Here is a 23,488-nt window from a genome sequence, read left to right as displayed (position 1 = left end):
GCTTTCTCAGTAAACTCAAAGATCTCTTAAGAGTTTGGTGCAATGCATTTTGCCCCAGTTTTGGAAATGGGGCAAGTCGATTTAGTCAGTCAAACTGGACTTGACATTTTCAATAGGGTTCATACTGTACTTCCTGATTGATGAGAAAAGCTTTGGAATCTTTGCTCATCTTTGCCTCTTTTCACTGCACAAAGTTCACATTTCCTTACCTCAAACGGAAGCCGAAGAGCACGCAAGGACTGTTCTCACACCTCGCTGATTAGACGAAATTGTCCATTCTCTATGATGTGTTCCAGGAGCTAGGAGTTTCAGCTTTGTGCATTGAAAAGATGTGAAGAATGCATGCTAGAAATTAAGGATGAGAAGGCAGTGTAAACCATCAGCATAAATGAGTCAAAATGGGAGTGCTGTCTAAATGCTAATATGACATATTGTTGCTATACATCTGTGGGAGTCACACGAGGAGATTGGCACAATAATCACTGCTGTACATTTCAGCTATTATCTTATTTTGACTCATGGCATTCAGTGCATGACTTGATGTTACTGCATTGTGACAATAAAAAGCACATTCTCTCCAGCTGCTCACACCTTTGGCCATATTACAGATATATATATCTACATTTGTCTTCCAGACAGAAATTATGTGCAGGAAGACTCTTGTTTACCTGACCAGGACAGAATACATGAGGATTTGGCAGACACAGTCCCTCTGACTCATGATGATCTAGGCTGCCCCATCAGAAGAGACGGGCTTTACCACCAAGACAACACGGGGGCTACAGCCAAACCCTTGTCTGGACCACCTGTTTCTCCGAGCCTCTTCAGATCCACTGGAGCTAGTGCTCCAGAACGGCCATCACCAAAGGCCATCCAGGCCAGTATCAAAGAGTCTGCTACACTGGCTGCCGCTATCAGCATGCAGTGGAAGGAAGAGGTCTCGGCCATGCGTCGAGAGCTAGCTGAACTCAGGAGGGACCTCTGTAAAGAACTTCGTGCTTTCAACAGTAATTTCAACACTTTCACGCAGCATTATAACACATGGTCTCCCCAGGGAGGCAACATGGCCGCTGGAGCTGGGGCAGGCTTGGGTGCAGGAGCTGGACCTAGTACAGGGACAGGAACAAGGGCATGGCCTGGAGCGGGATCGGGGCCTGGACCCGGGCCCGGGGCAGGAAGATTTGGAACCTCCACTGCAGATGGAGGCGCTGGGGGGGCTAGAGAGAAAAAGCCCCAAATATCCAAGGTATCGGTGGGGACCCAGGCCCGCAGCAAAGTCTTGGTCAGGCAGAGCACTGCAGATGCAGCTGTTAATTGTCCAGAAGAAAAAGACGAAAAGAAAGGGGCCCGCCGAGGCCTGCCAAAACAGCTCTCGATGGACCCGAGCATTCTTGCCTCTCCACAGTCAATGTACGTAGAAAGTGCCATACCACTTTCTTTGGATCCAATACTTCCTGTCTCTGTTCGAGCAGTCAAGCCAGAGACACTTGATGTTACTGCTGTGCTCACCAGAGCTGAATCGGAGCTTGCAGTCGACGGTGCAGTTCTAAGCTCCTCTGACATGGCCACTAATGAGCCAACACTCACCACCCACGGTACAGCGCCACTTTCTTTAGAAACAGCCCCTGAGAGTCCTCAGGGTTCATCAACACCTGAACAGGAAATGGTAATCACTCCACAACAAACAGATGTAGGTCCACGTAATAATTTCCTACCCCAATCTGAACCATCTTTCACAGATAACACAAACCCCCCAGACTCCAAGCAAATTCACAAGGATACGATACAGCTGCCATACCCAGTCCCTGTAGTTACGGTGTCACCACCAGATGAACAGGATTATGACGTCATGTCAGATTCAGAGTCTCCAGATGTTGTCACTGTGGACAAACCAGATTCAGGCCCTCAAGATCCTACTGCTGCGTCCTCAACATATTCAGCACTGGAAAATACAGATTCCTCAGACCCAACACAAGAAGAACTTCAACCATCAGAATCGCCCGTATCCATTAGTCAAGGCTCAACCTCAGTCTGTGATGCACCAACTCCTCAGTTTGATCCCGTTACACTGTCTGATTTGGATAGCGGCATAACATGTCCTTCTATTGTTGTGTCAGAGTATCTTGACTCGGACGATCCTGCGAGTCCACCCGGCAGTGTCACAGATCCAGATCCCATTATCACCTTTCCCGATCATCCTTCCGACCTCCCTGATGAGGAGAAAACATCCGTCTCAACTTTTGCTTCCAGCTCTGTAGAAACTCCACCAAACCCTGAATCTCAAGAGTCTCAAGACTCAGACTGGCCACCTCTTCCTGAACCACTGGACACCACCACTATATATCACGCTGATCTGGTCCATTTTGACTTGGTCATGCTGACTTCCCTGGATCAAGATGATCTGGACTCAGTGTTTATGGATCCTGAACCAGAGCCTTTTGACATTAGTGTTGACTCTTTATCAAATGTAGAGGATTTAGACCCACCCATGTACCAGTCAGACAGTTCAAGTTCACCTCTACCATCTGTTGACCCTGCTGCAATGGGCCCTTTGGATCCTTCAGAATCAACAGAGTTTGTCTGTTTGGACCCAGCTACGGAGTATCACATGTCTCAGGACGTAGCCCCGGGATTACATGACATCCTACCACAGGTCACTGTCACAATATCCCCTCCTAGTTCGGTATCTCCTGATACATCACTGGAACTAGACTTTGGACCCACAAGTCCAGCCTCAGAACCTGTTCTATCATCAGGCCCAGATCTCCAAGAGATAACCTCAGAGGACCTGCTATCCATGGAGTCAGATGATGTTACAGCAGAGATACTGGAGTGTGTGGCTGTATCCCATATGACTGTGGGACCTGTGGAGGAGGATGTCCCAGGCAGTCCAGAAGCAGCTTCATCTGAGCAGGCCTTTTTGTGGTACAGGTGGCAGAAGAGGGGCCACAGGCGAGACTTGATGTACAGGAGTGCGAGTGTAGAACTGTGGAGTGGCAGATACGAGTACAACAGCGCAGAAATCACATATGTGTCTCTCACTCTGTGAGCTCATACCTCATTCTCAGCAGGCGAAATGTAGCTGAAAATTATCTTTATAGCTTTTGGTTTGTAGCTGCCAGTGCACTTACAGCGACGTGCGCATCGAAATGTCATGGGATTGTTGGCATTCAAGCAAGAACTTCCTTCTACATCGTCCATGGAAAAAGACTGCATTGGTAGCAGCAAAACTGCATTTCATGGACTGCAACACAGTGCGAGAATGTCATAAACTCCTGCAGTGATAAATGCACTGAACAATAATGTTTCATAAACATTCACTGAAAGCAGTACGAAGCTCTCTGAAGCAGTTGTCATCTCTGATGTGAATCATCTCCCAGGAAAGGACTCCTCATCCTCAGAGTGCTGGTTCAAATCAATGGATGATCCTGCATAACAAATGCTGTACACATTTATTTTAAGAGACTCTTTTAAGAGCTCACTAATAGACTGTAGAAACAGTCCAGAGTGTACAAGGTCACAGCAGTCTTTGCAATGATTATGGCAACTTTCCTTTTTTTTGACCTATTTTGAGCTCTACTTGCATTGTCACTCTAAAGTGGGGTGAAGTAAATATTGGCAGTTATCATATAACTATATAAAGAGATACTGTTTACTATGTGAGCTGTTGGATGGACGGGTTTAAAGAGAGAAGAACATGAGAAATTATGTTTGCACAATGCTGAGTGGAACTGGGATCCTCTACTGTTACAGCTGTTTGCAAAAGTTTGAGCAAATTGTTTATTCTGTTGATATTTTACAGTGAATGCAACCTCAGCAGTGCACAGGTGTTAGAAAAAATAACTTTTTTAAATTCAGTGGCTTAAAAATAATAAAAAATATATGTGCCACATGCAGAGGTTTGCATCTGCTAACATCACTGACGTCTCAGCCCTCTGGATTCATTAGCAATCATCATTAGGTAAAATAAGGTGTGGGCAGACTTTTGCATACAGCTGCATTTTGTTGGAAAATAATTCTGCATTTACAATAATTCCCAACTAAAATTGCAAACCAGTAGAGTCACAGTATGTAGCTACCGTTACCTGCATACACATACAGTTTGCTATCAAACATGCACACATTTTCTGGACTGTACGGATGAATTCATCAGAGACGTTCTAAATTATTACATTTGTCTGACACTGGAATAACAGGCTTTGCTCAGAGGTGATGATGTATTTTTTACTGTAAGCTATCATCCTAACGCTCAGGAATCAAAGACTGAGAATGTACTGGGACATAAGTGTGATGACATGCCGAATTGTATTCCTTCCTGAAAAGAGGTATGTGTCACACCGTAGTGCTGCATTTCCACATGTGTGATACTGACTGATGAAAATAATGTAGTAATGGTGCATGACAGATGGCCTCCATATTTCCTTGTGTTTCATATGCAGTGCCTCACTGTAGGTACTCGGTTCTATTCATAGCTTCATTTCGACATTCAGTTGCAATGAAAGGAGCCTACGTACCACCGAAGACGCAGAATTCTGCAACGAACAGCCAGGCAAAAATCAGAAGATATATCTGCGCTCTCTGTCCAATTAATGCGCTCTATGTGGAGTCGCCCACTGAAGTCTGCGCTCTGATAAAGTGCACGGAATAAAAAGGATCTTTCAGCAGAACATCAGTGAGCTGCCAGAAAAGGATTTTCGTCTGTTGTTTTGAGTCGAATGTGCGCACAGCACTTTATTAAAGTTTGCTAAATTAGATGAATGTGAGAGGTTTTCAAAGGGGAGGGAAGTTAATTAGGTTCTACTGTTGAATTCATTTTACTGACATAAAGTGCTCCACTTTTCTTCTTCTCCTGGCTCTCTTCCTTTACCTTTGCAAAGATCGTAACTAGAAGTAGCTCACTATTTATTATGCACTGTAATGGTAATATTTTTATTTGTAGCATATCATCCAAAAATAAAGTGCTGTAGGATGCAGCGTGCAACGGCACGTAAAGCCAGGCTTTTCCTGCTGGAACAGACAGAATGATGCAGGTGTGTTCGGCTAACGCGCCGGCCGACCTGAGTGTGTCACAACACGGTATTTACTGTTATATTATTACAAACCAAAAAAAGCCAGTGGCCTCAAGTTATCTGCCCAATCTTAATTTACAAAATGGCTTCGACTGCTTCCTGCTGTAGACTCATTTCATTTTCAAATTTCATCAAGATGAAGGTCGGTTCAATTGGATGGAAGCGCTGAGACCTTTTCTGACAGCAAGTCAAACGGTGACAAATACGATCATTATTTTTCACTTCATCAGGTACTTTACATTAGACGGGGTTATCACAACCTCACTTTCTTGCATTAGTATTTTTTTATGATTTAAGATAAAGTGTGATAAACTGTAGAGGTCATGCTGTCATCGTAAATAAAAGACAAATGATCATTGTTGTTCTGTGGACCCACTCGTGATCTGTGTCCTCAATAAAGTCTGAAAATAACTGATAACCCAGCAAATATCAGAAAATGAGTTGAAGTAAAGAAGATGCTTACTGCTTGGTGTTAACGGGAACAATCGGGCACTTCTACACTATTATAATGATGGTACTCTATCACGACGCTCATCCTGCTGCAATAGGAGCAATCATAAAGCACAAACTCCCACTGTGCCAGATGATCCTCATATCCTGCAGTTTGTTCTTGGATCCAATCTAAGTATGGCTTTTTGTATTGTTAATCCATTATACTGTGTGTTTGGGCAAATACGCCCTCTCTTCTGAATATCCCATCACTCCCTTGTTTTCAGGGATCCAGTTCTGCCTCCCCTCCACCTGCAGCATTGATTGGACACCCCAACAAACCCCAGGTAAACTGTCTTCCTGGGGCATTCTCTGTTGCTCCATTTCAAAGTGACATATTGTTTTAATGAAACACGAGTTGTCCTGCAGCACACTGTTAAAAAAAGGAGAGAAAGTAGAGACAGAAAGAAATATATAGTTTCTGTTGTTGAGAATAATGTTGAGGATCTGCACCAACTCACATTCATGGCATCACAAACTTCATTCGGTCCACAGGAGGCTACAGCCGTAGCTACCTGTCAAAGTCAATTAATTCAACTTGAACAAGTTAAACCAAAGAGCCAAATAAAGCCATGGAAAAATGGACCGCAAAGACGTGGGGACACGGTCGGGCGGGGAACTGTTGGGTTCTGGAGGTTCTACACTGGTGAACTGGAAAACTGAGTGGAAATTAACTGGCAGGAAACTGGCTGGCTGTTAGCAGCATGAGTAATGGGCTGGGGTTAGTTTTGTCTGGAGCCAAGCCTAGCAAAAAGCAGACTCTTAAACTGGGCGATCTGGACATGGGTGATAAACCTTCTGTAGCCTTAGTCTCAAGTGGGAGTCAGTGGGTTTGATCTAGCTGATACAGACCCTTATGGCTCTGACTAGAGGACAGTTTCCTCGCTACAGCCCCATTAAAACAAACCTGCATATTCTGATTGAGGCAGACTTAATCGTTGAGAGTGCTTTCTCTGCTGCTGCTTGGCATATTTATGAGTGCACCAGTTTCTCAAACGTCACACAGACACATGGACACGCTCACCTCTGAAAGCTCTGTTGTTCTGTATGTTTTAACGATCTTCCTAATGAAGTGTCACATGACACGTGAGGCTAAGAACACACAGTGGCGTGCAGCTAACTGTTGCCCTGCAGATGCTCTTCTTCTGGATGCTAATGCAGAGCGGTGGCACCGTTTCTGACTGCAGAAGCCATTAAATACGACCATGAGAGTGTGGCTTCCATCAAGTACAGAAGAGCGTCTGATCCACAGATCAAGAACGGGTTATAAAATGACTGTCTGCAGCCACTCGTGTGGTTTATTTATCAGGAACAATGTTTTTGTCCACAATGAGCCATCACGCTCCTCAGGACGCTTTTAAACTTTAACAAACCCTCCAGGTGTGGTTGAGTACGTCAGAGTAATGACTCACCCTGTCTGCTCTCTCTTATCTGTAGTGAGTTATTCTTATATTCATTTCTTTAATGTTTCTGTCTGCAGTGCTTGTGATAGTGCCAATAATGGAATCCACCATCATTCTTCGTCTTCCAGCCTCCCTTCAGATCATTTACATATTCTTAAAAGCCTACTGCAAAACAAACTGCTGCATTTCCTTCGTAGTTATAAATCCAGCCGGAGAGAAAGACTCTTAACAACGTGTCACTCAACTCTCTTCCAAACTCCACGCCCATGTTAGCATGCAGCCAGCCTGATAGATGGAGAGGTCCTAACAGAGATGGAGTGGTTGACTCACTGCCTTTGTGTCTCACGTTAATCAGCCTGGCTGCTGCGCGTAGAGAAAACAAAATGGTTTTTACTTTGAATAAATTTAGCCGCCTCTGAAGGTTCTGTCATCGATTACTTTTTAGAAATGAGCACTCTGCGTTGCACTTCGTCTGCTCACTGCGATGGACACGTTCAGCAGATTTAGGCCCAAACAAATATTGTCCGTTTGTACTCGTGTATGCTCAAGGACTACATCCTCCCAGGTTTCTACATGTTTGTGTCACAGTTTATTTATTGCACCATGCATGTTCCAATTAATGCATGCATGCAACATTTAAGCACAACTAAACCTTTTTAGTTTAGTTGCAACATTTGGAAGATTTTGTGGTCCCACTAAAAACAGCCATACCAGACTTGATGCCAGGTCTACCTGAACATGTTTAGCTGATGTTCTCTCACAGATACAGTGGTCCCTCGCTATAACGCGGTTCACCTTTCGCAGCCTTTTTTTTGTGCAATTTTCCATGTTTTTTGTTTTGTTTTGTTGTTTTGATCCGCGTCCTGATTGGCTGTAGACCATTGTCAATCAATCTCCTCCGCGTGTCTTCTGTACAGTACAGAATGCGTTCAGTTTGTCAAATAAATCTTCGATGCTAGAAGTGTGACTGTACTGTAGGTTTGTAAGTTTTCTCCACGACAAACACAACAATGTTGAAGAAACGTTTTGCACTCCTTTGGTTTCCTTCTATAATCCTGGACTTATTTTTCTACGAAGGTTTGAACTTTGAGAGTTTAAACAAGAGAGAAAAGTGTGAAAATGTTCGTGCCTGTCTGGGAAAAGTGTATAAAGTGTGTAGTGACGGGTTTTACAGCCTTTAAACATCTATAATAACTGTAAAAAATAAAGTTGGCTACTTCGTGGATTTCACCTGTCGCTGGTTAGTTTCAGAACGTAACGCCGTGATAAACGAGGGACCGCTGCACTACTGATTGCCTCGGCACTCACATATTTTCCCCTCAGCCACGTGTGCGCTCTTTACAGATCCACTGATGTAACCTAAGAGCAAAAATAAAACGTCCTTAACATTAACACTGCTAACAATAATAATTAACCCTTTCACACATAGTGGTCACTGCAGTGGATTCAAAGGTTGTTTTCTTGTATTTGTGTCAGTGTTGATGGTAGACTTGCACATAAACACAACAGACATATTATATTATTGATTCGTTTGTCAAAACGTATGTTGTCCACCTAAGTGGACATGTAAAAAACTCTTTGAGAAATACATATTTTTAAAGATGAATAAAAATACTTAAGAGAAAGATCCTGATTGAGGTTGTCATAATTCATGCCTGAAAGGGTTAAATTAAATTAATTAAACTGCATACAAAAACACAAAGAGCACACAGTGAGCCCGGGCCTTCAGGTTTGATGCCCCCGCACGGGGCAGTTCCCTGCGTTTCCTGATTGATGGTCCTGCTTCAGCTGGCAGTCTTGCTGCTTTGCTAATTGCACAAAATGTTCTCTTAAAACAACCGCGGTGTTAAAAATGGGTCTGTTGCACCTCTCAAGCCTCTCATGTTCCCATTCTTGAAGCATCAGAAACTGCTCTCTTGACTAAGGACGAGGTTTCCTCCTGGTTTCACTCACAGCTCATCACATGCAGATGTTTGTAAAGGACCCTACAGTCACGTCTAATTTATTGCATGTTGTATAAAGCGCTTTGAGTGCTCAAGGCGAGTAGAAAAAGCACTAAGAACCAGTAATTTAAAACAGGAACGTCAAAATCACTTTATACTGTGAGCTACATGCAGCCCAGCGCTGAAACTGCCCTTTCTGTCAGTGTAACAACATTTAGCTGAACATTCAATCCCTGAGATATTTTAAAAGAACTGCGATTTCAACAACGCATTTCTGTGTATGTTGAATGTGTAAAAAGACAGAAAAGGTTCTGGTAGCTCATTCCTCTGCCCTGTGACACATTCACACATTTTTGTTTTTCCCCCACTAGAATAAAAACAGTCATTTAATCTTTAACAAAAACGTTCAAATTGAAGTTTGACACCCCTGAGTTAAAGGTAATAATAAAAGTCAAATCAAAACAACATTTAAAACGTGATGAAGTCAAAGAATAAAAAACAGAAAGTTCGGAGACAGAACACAAAGTGCGCCCGACACGCCGCCAACCTCTAAACACAGAGCATCACATCACTCGGCTTCACGTACACAGAGAGCAGTTTGCACTACATCACCACAGCTTCATATGTTGGAACATGATGTATAATAATAGTGTTAAATACTCTGTCTGAAATGAGTGAGCGAGCAGTGCGTATGTTCTGGTGTTCACTTCATCTACATGCTGAGTAATACTGCCACTGACAAGATGGGACCAAGAGTTATGACTCCCCTTTGCACGACTGGCTGGCTAATAATGGCTCTATTTTGGTCCTCCTGCTGAATCATGCCCCTTCAATGGGTCATCTCTTTCCTCCCTCGATCTCTCCGCACTCCCTGATTTATCCTTGCTCTCTATGACACACACACACAAAACCCTCTTTCATCCCTCTTTATATCTGCAATGATTTACTCTCCCTCCCTCTTTCTCTCTTACCTCTACATTTTCCTTCTCTCCCATTTTCCGTCTTTATTCGGGTTCGCATCTCTTCATCCACGAGGACTTAATTCTGTGAATGGCCGTCAGTGTGAGTCATTTAGTCCCTGGAGCAGAACGCTCTTCATAGACCAGACGTCTGTAGCTATTTATACACAGCTGCAGTCGGGGTGAGAAAGAGGCCAAAAGTTGTTGCAGGTTTCAGGTGAAGCGCTGGCTTTGATGGTTACAAGAAATTTCTCTCTTTATTAAGATAAATGCAAACAAAAAGGTTTGTGTTTGCTCTGTACTTGTGAAATGCTATTAATTCTACACATTAGTGTTTGGGGGGCCTGCGTGGACGGGGCAGCTCATTAGAACTGAAAGTAGTGGCTTTGTGTGATGTAAGCACACAAGAAACGCTGAGTTCAGCTCAGTTTGCCTCTTTGTCGAGGAAAACGATAACCCATAACTTGCCCCGCAGCGTGACTCGGTGTTCTTCCGCTCTGCCGTCGCTCTTCCTTCTGCTCTTGGCTCTGAGGTGGCCGGCTCACAGCTCGTGCTTCAGATGCTCGGACCTGTAACTACGATGAGCTTTCTGAAAATAAAGACATGTCAAAGCCCAGAAGGCATTCGTGACCCATTCCCCAGTCCATCTCTCTGTGGATTAAGTCCATATTCTCATTTGCACTTGAAAGAAAGTAATCCTCCTTCCTTCTGTTGTGAAACGGGCAGAATAAGAAGACGAGACGTGTCAGCCTTCCTTTAGCAGAATCCTCCACATGAGTACTCCTGATTACTTCTCTGGTTTTCATCCATGTCAGATCAGTCTCACGTGTCACAACAGCTTCTTTTTTTTTTACTTTGTTCAGAGACGGGTGTAAAAACCCGTTTTCTGAACACCTGAGGCTGTGGTGATGAGGGCTGGTGTTATTGTAGGGTCTTTACCTTACAATATAAAGTGCCCTGAGGTGGCTGTTGTAGCGATTTGGTGCCATATGAATAAAACTGAATTCAATTCAGTTTAACTGAATTTAATACAACCCAGTTGTCCCTGAATTCTTCTGAAGCCAATCCCAGCAGTCCTGTCAGCACTGGGTGAGTTTATTACTCCAGCTGGGTATCAGATCACTGCTTCCTAACATTGCACTGCTTCTGGAGGTATTTGAGGAGCTGGTGCTGTGGCCCTCTGCTGTTATACAGCCTTTCTGACCTGTGCTCATTGACTCATGTACCTGCTCAGCTTAGTTCCTACAATACCTGAGAGGAGCTTCCACGTAGTGGAGAGGCAGGTAGTTCGATGGTGACCCTTTATGGTCAGGATGGTTCTGCCTTGTGTTAGCCACCCTGCTGTTAGCAGTGACCCTTATTTGTGCTGCCAGGCGATCGTGGAGTGCTGTGAGCTTCATCAGTCAGCAGGCATGGATCATGTCAGGTCCTGGTCCAGCTCATTCTTGTGGTTGGATGGCTGTCTTTGTGACGTTCACTGGCTCTTGTTCTGGCAGGTTGCTCTCGTCTGCTCTTAGATCCACCAGTGACGCTTCTTTCTCCTGGATGTTCTTCCAGTATGTTTCAGTCTCAGCTTCGGGTGGGTAATACACCCTGGATCGGTCTGTGGACAACAAGTCATTATTCTCTCTGCTTGTCTTCAGGCTATTGGGCAGAGCTGTGAGGCTTCATTTGTTCAATTTGTTGCACCTCTAATTCACCCGCAACCTGTTTCTTTAGCAGCTAGCTTCTTCCAAATGTAATGCCACACTGGGGCGATTCTAGGATCAGAGCTTTGGGGGGCTGAGCAGCTGCCCAGCCAGGCAAGATAAACTTTATTCGCCATGATGAGACTTCTTCCCCGTCTCTGTCAGTCCCTGCATCCTTAAATGTCTCCAGTTGTCCTGAGTTCCCTCTGAGTGTCTCCTTAGTGCATTTAAACCTGTCCTCATCGTCTGTTGTCTTCATCTCCGTTATCAGTCATCATAATTTTACCATCTCTGTGCAAGTCTGTAAATTTCTTTATTAAATCATAAGATTCTTAAATTCATCAAGTCTCTCTGTGCCTGGGTCCTCGTCTCAAAACATGACATCACTGTTTTGTACATTTTAACACAATTTAATCCCACAGTTGTAAAAGAAAAGCAAAACACTTTTTTAAAGTATGTAACAAAACCATCAAATCTGATAAAGGTTATTTAAATGCTGCAAATGAAGAATGGACTGGAATAAAAAAAAACAAAACATATCCTAACCGTAATTACTGGGAGAAAATGATGCTCACAGTAAATGAGAAGTAAACTGACAGACAGAGGTTCACTTTTAATGTGTAAAATACACTCCAAAAATAGAGTCCTTGAATATTGATAAAAAAATTACAAAAATGGAGGCAACTTTGCCTATGGTACTGTGTATACTATGTATGAAAACGCATACACTGTAGTATAAAAAAAGCACATTTTTTTTTTTTTTTTTTTTTTAATCACATTTAGTAATCTGTGAGATACAAACCATCTGCATGTGTTTATCAATATCATGCTGGCCTTCTGCTTCTATTACATCCAAGTTTGTTTCTTTTTCTATTTCTGGATTTTATGTATGATTAACTTTTATTTACGGATCATTTCTATGAATTACAAACACACACACACAAATTCTGGTTTCGCTATCTTAGTGAGGACATCTAATTGACATAATGCTTTCCCTAGATGCTTACCCTAACCATCATAAATGAATGCCTAACCCTCAGCCTGAACCTAACCTTAACCCTGACACTAAAATCATAATCACGCGTGCGTCCTCACAAGTCCTCCGGTCCCTGCAAGTATAGGACCATTCCAATTTTTGGTCCCCACGATGATGTCTAAACAGGCACACACACACCTGAACAGAAAACAGACCAATCTAAAAACAGACTTATGACCACACTGAACTTAGAATAACATTAAAAAAAAATCAAATAAAATCATCCATCACTATTTCACTATTATGAACATGTGCATTGTAGTTTATAGTTACCTTGACATATTTTTCCCAAAATCAAATCAAATCTTTTTACATCATTGCCTTGCATCATAAAATCTTTGCTATACTATAAACATATAGTATGAACAGTGGGAATTTAATGTAAATTTAAAATGTTAATATTCTGAAAATGGCTCTGTTCATTTTTGCCTCTTTTCTAGCCATCACCTACACACCTAGCTATAAGAAGACCCCTCCTCCAGTCCCGCCACGCACCACCTCCAAACCGCTCATCTCCATCACGGCCCAGAGTAGCACCGAGTCCACCCAGGACGCCCACCACGAGGGGAGGCACCCTCATGGTGGGATGTGGGCGTCCGACGGCATCAGCTTGGGGTTGACCCCGGGCAGAGGCCTCTACAATTCCAACGACAGCCTGGATAGCACCAAAGCTGTTACTATAGCGATGGAGGCGGCCAGAGTCATGGCTGGAAAAAGACACCCGTCCACAGACTCTCACAGCTCAGTGCTCACCTGCGATAAGGCCGTCCTCGTGTCAAAGGCCGAGGAGTACTTGAAAACACCTCGATCATCTATAGGGATACAGGTCAGTCTTCAAATGAGCGTGCATGGTTAAAATGCCATTTCACTGGTCCTAAAACTCGCACTGCTCAAACCTGTGTGTGGTTATATAACATCAAAGAATAGTTTCCCACACATACATTCAGCCGAGAAACAGCGTTCTCATTTCAGGGGCTAAAAATAGCAGGAGTGAGTCATCTTACTGCAATCCGTTAATTAAGATTCAACTCATGCTGGAGCAGGTTTTAGTGAATGGTAGTTCACTCCACGGTTCATTCACTCCTCTTCTTACTGTACCTGCCTCTCTTTCTGTCTAACCCCACTGACTCTCTCGCTCCCCTTTCTAATTGTTCTCCCTCTCGCTTCCTTTGTGCCTTTTTTCTCCCTCCACCTCCCGCTTCAGAGTCATTTTACTTTGGATTTGTCTCACTCGTGCTCCGACTGTAGCCGAGGTTCTGCTGTCGCTGATCTTCCTTTGCAGGTGTCTGCTTTGATGCTCTTAAAAGATTGAGGAGTCAATTCACTCCGCCTTCGTAGCCATTTAAAGCAGAATATCAGTTCTATTAAAGTTTTAAAGTTTGCATGTAGGGAGTTTTTGGTTTTCTGCTTTCATCTCATTATTACGTACTTGTCTACCTTAATCAGTGCATCTTTCCTGTTTATTCTTCCTCCACACAAATATGTGCACGTACATATATCCACTCTGCTGGCTGTCGTTCCTGCTAAACTGTTTGCAAACTCAAACCTGCTCATATATAAAATTTGAACCTTTTGATTTCATTCTGCCTGTGTTTGAATATCTTTCTTTGATAAAGAAATTAAGTGCATCCTAACTGCAGTGTTTTCTTTCAAAATGAGATTAAAAGAGGTAACTGGTTTGAGCTGGGGTTAAATATTATTACGGGGAAGTCAAACAGTAATCCTTTGGTAGCAGGAGATTCTTCCACGCATCCAAACTTGAGAATTTGCAGGAGAACATTTAGCAAATTTCCCTGTTCTGTCTAAATTGCCTCCAACGCTTTCTTACTGCCATCAAAAATTAGCGATTTTAATGATAAGAGACTGAAACTGGTAAAAACAAACAAACCCAAAAACACATGACAGAAGCAACAAAAGCTGGAGCTCCTCAAACGGCCTCTGGAGGCCGGCACTGATCTGGGTCTACGGGTCAAAACCCGCAGACTCACATGCTAAATGGCTAAATCAAGTCACTGAACTCAACCTCTCAACCCTGTTTGTGGTGTCAGTGTGTAAAAAATATCATTTGTATTGTAAGAGTGCAGGGTTAAAATGTTAAACGTAGCAGAGCCGACGAGTCTCTGTTAGACAGATGTGTGTGTCACTGTAGAGCTGTTGTAGTAGCCGAGCTGAATCTGTGAGAGAACGAGCTCTGCCGCCTGTCCTGTAACCGGCCCAGAGGGTGGTCAGGATAACAGTTTGTTCAGCCACCTCCTCTCCAGTCATAAAGTCAGCCTTCCTAATCAGTTTATTCACAGCTCTGATGCTCAGCAGACCACAGTGAAGTACCCGGTGCTCACCACAACTGAGAGGCAGGAAATCTCCTGGATCTCAGCTTGCTTAGGGAGTACACAGCCTCTGTGCTGGTCTTCCACTTCAGCCCACAGTGATCCTTTAACGGACCTCCCACCCAGTCACGATTCCACTCTGATCTATCTGTTGATTTTGATTGGCTGCACTGGCTCTTAGCCTTTAACATATTCTATATATATTCTTTCAGATACAATGATAAAAGCATAGTGATAATGTCAGGAGACTATAAACAGCAGACAGAGCAAAAATGCCAGGGTCTGTCAGTTATATATATATACATCTGAGCCATCTGCAGTTATTAGTGCATTGCTAAAAGCAGCTTTCAGCTGCTCCCATCTTGTGTGTAAAATGCCAGCTTTGCATTAAAAATGGTTGCTTTAGGAGGAGAAATGAGCTCAGTGTTAATGAAGGTCTCACAGTAACCAGGCTACATTTCCCTGACTCATGTAAACATCTTGGTTTACTCACTCTTTGCTCCAGAAATGATTTACCTAATTACTCAAGCAAAGTTCAGATATCCTTGTTCACATTCTTACTCTCCTCATCTCCAACACATTTGCAGTACTGGCACTTTCTGTTTCCTGTTAGCCAGGGTCAAAGCCTGCCATCTAAAGATGAACAGGCCACCCAACTGCTCATTTAAAGAAAACAGAAGTGAAACATCCAAATCTCATTGCAACACTTCAGAAAAATGCAAAGCAACACATTCAGCACATGTGCATGAGCGATCTGACCCATCCATCACCAGTGAGATGGAGATCAAACCCTCTGGGAGAACGAGTCCACTGTTAGTGCTGTGTGTTTGATGAAAGTGAAGGTGAAAATGCAGGAGTGTGTGTGTGTGTGTGTGTGTGTGTGTGTGTGTGTGTGTGTGTGTGAGTGTGTGTGTGTGTGTGTGTGTTGTGTGTGTGTGTGTGTGTGTGTGTGTGTGTGTGTAACAGGGTGTCTGTCTTGCAATCACCTCCAGTGGTGTGTGGAAAGTCCAGTTAAATTACCAGTGCAGGTAATTTAAGCTTCTGGACTCAAATATAAAATAAGCAGAAAGAAGAATTTCTCGTTCGTCTAATCATAAATGTTTAGGTTGAAAACATTACAGTCTGAGAAGACTTATATGCTTCATTCTCACATTCATCTTTAACAACATTATATTTACCTGCCTATACTCTGACTGTACTGCATGAGAACAATTTGAATGGGTCCTCTGTGGTGAGTAAATCATAGCATGAGAAATATACCGTATATAGCCTGAGACAGACAGGTTTCTTTAAGCATCCCTAGCAGCGATGCAGAAGGTTTCATCCCATCACTTTGGACCTTCATGTTGGAGAATTAAAGCTTTATTTTATAAGAGCCATAATTTTCTAACAAGTTCTCAGAAACCTTTCCTGGAAAGACTCAAATATTATTGAATACACTAAGCTGTAATACCAGGGAGTCTGTTATTTTACAATTAAGGGATTTTTTATTCGAAAAGCAAAATTGCTGTTGTACAAATTTAAGAAATTGAGCTTAGTGTCAGTTCACCAAAGCATATTTTTAATTATGACTTTGGATAATGTGTCATAGTCCAGAAGTCTTTGAACTACAGTATGCAAATACTCATTTATTATATTCAGCTGACCTCTTCGTCATCCACGTGCTTCACCCAGTCCTGTAATTAACCTGGATTATCCTTCCTTTGCATTGATTTCACCCTCTCAGCCTGCCTCTCCTACAGGAGGTCAACTTTTAACATTTCTGCACATTTTTTAAATGTTAATTATTGGCTTTGTGGACTCGGTGTTGACTTGACTTCCTCCGGTCCTCCCATTGGGACCACTTTAGAGCCACCTGGGCTGCACTTTTCCCACTTTAGAACTCAGACATGCTTACATTCCAAAAGTCTGATTGATTTATTCACAGCAAGAGTTTTAATTGGAGCCTTAATGAGCTCGTATGAAAAAAGGAGTCAAAGCTTTTAACCTTAAACCTTAAATTGGCTCCAGGAAGTCACCAGGTGGTGTTTGAGTGTTGTGGATGAAAGGCTGAGTCGCTCCGTGCAGCTTGCAGTTTCCACACCTGTGCTGATTCTGTGCCTGTGATGATGTATGCACGCCCTTGTATTTCTGCATGCACGTGCCAAAGTATGTCCAGCCTAAAGAGCCCGCTGGATGCAAACTGCACGGCATCCTGGATGTTTTGCCTTCTTTCAGCTCTCATCCATCACAGACATGAAACTCTATCATGAGGTGGACTAGGCTCTGCCTCTAACACGAAGCGAGTAATGGAGGTCACCTCAGCAGGCTGCTCCGTGCACATTTCCTCCCTGCTAATAGCTTCTTCCAAACAGCCTGACAGAATACAAAATAGCTCACCAAAAATGTCACTCCTGAGCTTTAATACTGACCACTCCACAACAAAGGTAGGGCTGACATTTCCAAACAACAGAACTGCACGATATTCTCAATGCATTTGGTTCACTCTCACAGTCATAATACTACACTGAGTCGGAGATTTATGAATGTCAGATGCTTAAAAGGCCTCTTATAGACATTTTGGGCGCTCTTTGAAACACCCGAGGGCTGGAATGATATCATTGGCAGAGAAATGCACTCGTTTTTTACAGCTATGTGCACTATAGCACAGTGCTTTGATATCAGACGAACATTATTTACTATGCAGGTATTTCAAATTCACATACCAGGATCATGAGTTGTTAGAGTTCATCCTGAGGAGGACGCAATGCTCACATTAAGTCCTGCTTGTCTAACCTTTAAAAAAATCACAGTGTAAAAACACATTTTGGTATATTGTCAAAGACTGGATCAACATTTTTTAATTTTAAAATCACCCAGTAAATGATGAGGGAAGTTTGTGGGTAAATGCAAAGTAGAACCAGCTAAAAAAAAAAACAGGGCACAGCCACGAGTCATTTTTCTGACCTATGCATGCTGTAAATGTGTTCCTGAAACATTTAACCCATGATTAGCTGACTCTAAACAACCCTGCGAGGAAATCCAGGTGACCAAAGGACGAACAGCACTCTCTCTTTCTCTCAGGGAACATAAGGCTCCGCTCAGCTCTTATCAAAGCTGCACCGCTCAGGTTATAAATACACCCGACAGAATAGAGAGCTGATCGCTCAGAACACATCCAAAGTCATCCGGTCCAAAATATGGTCAACATGTGCCCTGGGCCTCATTAAAGAACCACTTACTCAGCTCTCCAGTAATCACAGCTGTGATTGGGCTTTCATTTCCCATAGTCTTTACCGGACAAATAAAAATAAAGAAGGATAGATCAGATGTTTGTGTAGCTTATGTGTCGACACAGTGGATCCGTATTTCACTAGGAGATGACTTCAGGTAAGGGTCGGTGTTGGGAAAAATGAGGTCAGGAAGACAGTCCTATACGGGGGATAGATGAGTGGTAATGAAGAAGATGATGAGCGTTGGCTGGCAGGGGTAGATAACCGCCACTGGAGAGAAGATGGAAGATGGTATGATTGTGCTGAGTGGGCTGTGGGTGAAGGAGTGGCTGAGACGTGCAGGCAGACAAGTATCTGATTGGAGGAGGGTGATGTAAGGTGTGATGTAAGGTGTGTGGCCAGAGGGGCCGATGGCGCAATATGGCAGCCTCGCTTCTGTCAGTCTACCCCAGGGCAGCTGTGGCTACAACCGTAGCTTGCCTCCACCAGTGTGTGAATGTGAGAATTGTAAAGCGCTTTGGGTGCCTTGAAAAGCGCTATATAAAATCCAATCCATTATTATTATTAAGAAAGCCCAGGTAGACAAAGGAAAAGCAGTAAACAAGAAACTGGGGTTTACAGTTTTGATAGGCTGGAACAGATAACTCGATGATGTGATCAATCAGGGACCAAGTCTGAGCAAACACACTTCACATGAACATACAAGCATGGAGAGGGACTGAAGCGGGCGCTGTAGGAGCCACAGCAGCTGCGTCTGGTCATGCACTGAGGTATGTGTATGCAGGGCAGATGTGAGTGCTGTAATCTGCTTTTTGCAAACAGAAAACGATCTATTTTTTTATTTGCATGAGGAGCGGGGGAAGTCGGATCCAATCATAAGTGGTCACTCAAGATGCATTTTAATGCCAGCTGTGAACTGGTATACTTAGAGCTGTCAGCTTGTGTTTGGATCACTTAAAGCAGATGTTAATGCAAGGTCTGTCTCTCTGAAGATACAACCAATTATACCAACCGTACCAATGAAATCATATTTGCAGAGCACCACTTGTACTGTCACAGAGAAAAAGAGCTCAGTGGGCACCGGAGAAAAATGACTGACATAACAAAAATGACAAAGCAGGATTCAGTCAGTATTTAGAAAAAAGATAGCCACAGTCAGTCAGCAAGACATTGTGGAAACTAGACAAAGAGAGACAAGTGAGAGAAAGAAATTAGAAGAGAAGAAGAAGAACGGATGGAGGAAGAACAGCAGAGCAAAATGGTCAACACTGAAGAGGTGTCATTAAATGTGGCTCCACCGACTGTAGCCACGCAGGAGCCATTATCATCCGCCGCTCTGTCCTCCTCCTCCATAGTAAAAACTAATGTCCTCATTTCTATCACTGTGGATGGTTCCACAGCATCCAGTCTACCATAACGGACTAAAAATGCTTCAAAAGAAACCTTATCTTTATACACATATATGATGGCTTTTCACACTATTTAAATTATCTTCATGACCTTCATGAGATCATCACCTACAGCTAACGGTTGTGCCTCGAATGTATTTCCTGCTATCTGCAGTCATCCCTTTATCCTGAGGCACAATGGCCACTCTACAGAAAACACAGGCCAAGAACAGAGAAATGACATTGCATCAGTAAGTTCAGAAATTAAAGTCCATTAACCTGAACATTTTACTGTTTCCTGCAGTGCAGAAAAACCCAAAAAACACCAGGCGCTGTGAAACAGCCTCACCTGGCATACATGCTGGAAGTCCTAGAGTCGCAGTAGCTCTGCACTCTGCAGTCAGTGGCACTCAACGTAGAGCCCAAATTATTGCCTCTCAGAGTTCAAGTAGCAAACACACCTCCACATAAACTGTTTGGAGGAGCCTGCATGACTCAAGCTTTTATGACTGAAATGTGAGAAAGAAAGCACAGAGGAGTATGGGCTCAAATTGTGGTCATAAATATTTTGTACTTGTAAATCAGTATTTTTATGTGTAAAAAGAATTTGTGTGTGTGTAAAACAGATTTGTGTGTGGACTTAGCCAAAAAGTACGTGTGAAACTCTGGACTCAAGTTTCAAGTGACAAGTATGAATTTTGACCCTGTTTTTCTTCCTTTCATATGATTGGCCAATGTCATGTCAATCTCAAATTTAACTATCCAATCAGAGAACAGATGGGTTTGGCTATTGGAGGGGTGCTTTATGGGGCTTCAGTTTCTTGAAGGGAATAAATGCCCTTTTACATGCCAGCCCAGCGTTTTCCTTCATCACCACGAAGAAAAAACAGTCTGTGGTCGTCTGAGTTTGGTGATTTTTGTGTCACAGGTTTACCTGCTTAATACAGGGACTAGCATCTAGTACAGGTAGAGCTGCTGCAAAAAACCCACAAAGCTCAGCAGCCAGCGCAACAAATTCTGGATCCTTGGCTTTTAGTTAGCAGTTAGCATTAGCGCTGCGTCCAATGTGAAAGGACCTTTATGCTGCGCACTGTGACTCACAGCCATGGTCCCGGGTCAGCCCTGACTTTGTGTTAAACTAATCCTAAAGTAATAATGGTGTTTCTAACCACTGATATACCACAACTTTATCCTTTCAACAGCTGCTGAAAGTTAGGGGACCTAGCTGCTATCGGATATTTACATAGAGATCCTCCAGCTTCAAACTGTATTACCCTTCAAGGTCCTGCAGTTCAAAAAAGCACCCCTCCAACAGCCAAACCCATCTGTTCTCTGATTGGATAGTTAAATTTGTGATTCACATGACATTGGCCAATCAGATGAAAGGAAGAAAAACAGGGTCAAAATTCGTACTTGAAACTTGAGTCCAGAGTTTCACACGTATTTTTTGGCTAAGTCCACACACAAATCTCTTTTACACACACAAATTCTTTTTACACATACAAATCCTTATTTACAAGTACAAAATATTTATGACCACAATTTGAGCCCATAGAGGAACACAAACATAAAGCAGACTGCTCGGGTCATGAAAGGCAAGGAAGCAGACCAGCAGAAATCTGGGCTTTGCTCCCGCGAGTCCAGATTTGAGATTTCTGGTTCCACATCTTTGTGATATGCAGAGAGAATGAACGGATGGTGAGAGAAGTGTGTTTCCCACTGAGAAGCATGGCAGAGGAGGTGTGATAATGTTGCTGGTGACACTGTTGGCCATTTATGTAGAACAGCCACAACATTCACAGCGGCTCAGCTTCCCATCTGGTTCCAGTTGGTGGGACCATCATTTGTTTTCCAACAGGATGATGACCCGAAGCACACGTCCACACTCTGTAAGGGTGTCCGGCAAACACGCTAATGGAGCGCCTTCACGTTGACCCGACCTAAACTCAGAGGTGTTTGTGTTGAGCCCTTGCAGCGTGTGTGCAAAGGTGGCTAATTTGAAGCTGCTATGCTTATTGCATAGTTGCACAGCAAAGCATCGAACGAGTTGTTCTCAAACATTTAGCTGGCGCTGTATGGTGCCATTATTAAATCTAATGCTTCCTTTTGGGCAACTACAAATGCTTTATTGGACATTTTACGTTGTAGGATGTACCCTATAGCACACTGTGCTTCATTCTTTAGCCTAATTTCTGCTCAAACCTAAAAACCACCTCAGTCTTTTTCCCTTCGCAGCCTCCATAAATCATACAATGTTTACTTTCTGACACGCTGTGCACCGTTAAGTTGCTCTGTCCAGTCCCAACCCAATAAACACAGAAACACTGGGGAATTGCAGCTCACATAATGAGAAGCACTGTTTGTATCTTTTCTTCGCATTAGGTGGAAGCAGCCACGGACTCTGAATCTGAAAGCAAAGGCTCACGGGAGTACCATTCTGTTGGGATCCAGGTAGAGGATGAAAAGAAAGGGTAAGATAATGGCTTTGGGATTTTCACATCATTACAAAACATCAGGGTTTGATGTTTGATCTCGGTATCGCAGAAAATAGCCCCACTGTCAGTGCCATTATTCGTCATTTTGGCATGTGTACATTCACCCGTGCCTTTAATCTCTTCGCCCCTCAGACAGGGAAGGTTCAAACGCTCCAACAGCGTGACTGCAGCTGTGCAGGCCGACCTGGAGTTGGAGGGCTTTCCCACCATGGAGGACAAAGGCCTGCAGTTTGGTGGGGGATTCCAGCGTCACTCAGAGCCCAGCACACCTACCCAGTACGGGGCAGTGCGGACCGTGCGCACCCAGGGGCTCTTCAGCTACCGGGAGGATTATCGTACCCCTGCTGAACCCCCCAGTCCCCGGGAGACCACCAGCGAAACGACCTGGCAGCTAGAACCCCCCTCCCCGCGGGAGAACGCGGCTTCGCCGGGCGAGTCGGGGAGGGCGTCCCCTTCCCTGCGGAGGGACGGGAGCTGGTTCATGCAGTTGCTCCACAATGAAACAAAGAGGATGGAGGGCTGGTGTAAGGAGATGGAGGCAGAAGCTGAAGAGAATGACCTGTCAGAGGAGAGTGAGTGAATCTCTGATCCTTTGAGCAGAATTAAAAGTTTGCATGTGCTCTGTTTGATATGCTGCGTGTGATTCAGTTCTAGGGAAAATCCGAAGTGCAGTGGGAAGCGCTCAGCTGCTCATGTCTCAGAAATTCCAGCAATTCTACTGGCTGTGTCAGCAAAACCTGGTAAGACGTGATTTTATTAAAGTCTGTAGGTAAAGAACAAATAGAACTGCTGTTTACATCATAACTCACATGTAGGTGACATTAACTGCAGCACACAAATAACATGACCATCCACACTGCATGTGATCCAGCCTACCACATCTGTGCTTGAAGGTAAGAGAGAGAGGAATTAGAATGACACAGCTACATCTGGCACAAAGGTGTTAGACTCAAAATATTGATCGTGCTGTAGAATGAACTTTTGTCATTAGAAACAGTTCCACACTTTGTTCTTCAACCTTCAATACACGTTTAATACTTTAGCTGGTGCTAACAAACTGAATCCAACTGCCTGAAAATGTCATTGATTGTGGAAAAGTGCAACATTGAGAATCAATAGCTATTCGGCGCATTTATATGTGACCTGAGCATTCTGAAATAAAACAATACATGCGTGTGTGTGTGTGTGTGATGCAGCTTTATCCTAGAACAGGGGAAGTAATGGTAGAACCAGGCTTCTATTGAAATGGATCTGAGACACCAGCAGTGTGTGTGGCACAGATGTTCCTCAGCACTATCACAGCCACTGGTTTTGCCTCTAAGTGTATGGCTTGCATCCTGCTATGTCCTGGATCGTCTCCAGGGAACCTTTGCACAGTCTGTAACTTGCGTCCTATTGGCTGTGGTAGCTCCTGCCTCCATGGTTCTGGATCTCGGGGCCCATTCCATTGCTGACGTGATCCGAGCCTCTGTGCTGTCC

General features: G+C 43.6%; 1 protein-coding gene across 5 annotated transcripts in view; it reads left to right on the top strand.

Moving 5' to 3' along the window:
* dlgap2a (discs, large (Drosophila) homolog-associated protein 2a) overlaps positions 1-23,488 on the top strand; it is a 142,064-nt gene that overhangs the window by 108,691 nt on the left and 9,885 nt on the right. For 4 of the 5 annotated variants that reach the window (XM_042220769.1, XM_042220768.1, XM_042220767.1 and 1 more), the window contains one exon: positions 636-5,887. In XM_042220769.1, coding sequence (XP_042076703.1) covers positions 636-3,049 — 2,414 coding nt within the window. In that variant the 3' untranslated portion in view covers positions 3,050-5,887. Of the gene's footprint in view, positions 1-635; positions 5,888-13,027; positions 13,414-21,896; positions 21,986-22,141; positions 22,582-22,657; positions 22,750-23,488 lie in introns of those variants that run through there. The other variant, XM_042220770.1, reaches the window with a different exon arrangement.

The sequence above is a fragment of the Haplochromis burtoni genome, unplaced genomic scaffold, assembly GCF_018398535.1.
Source record: "Haplochromis burtoni strain Fernald_Lab_line unplaced genomic scaffold, NCSU_Asbu1 Contig_55, whole genome shotgun sequence".
In the NCBI taxonomy this organism is placed as follows: domain Eukaryota; kingdom Metazoa; phylum Chordata; class Actinopteri; order Cichliformes; family Cichlidae; genus Haplochromis; species Haplochromis burtoni.
The sequence above is the reverse complement of the archived record's forward strand: the minus strand, read 5'-3'. Positions and strand labels throughout refer to the sequence as shown.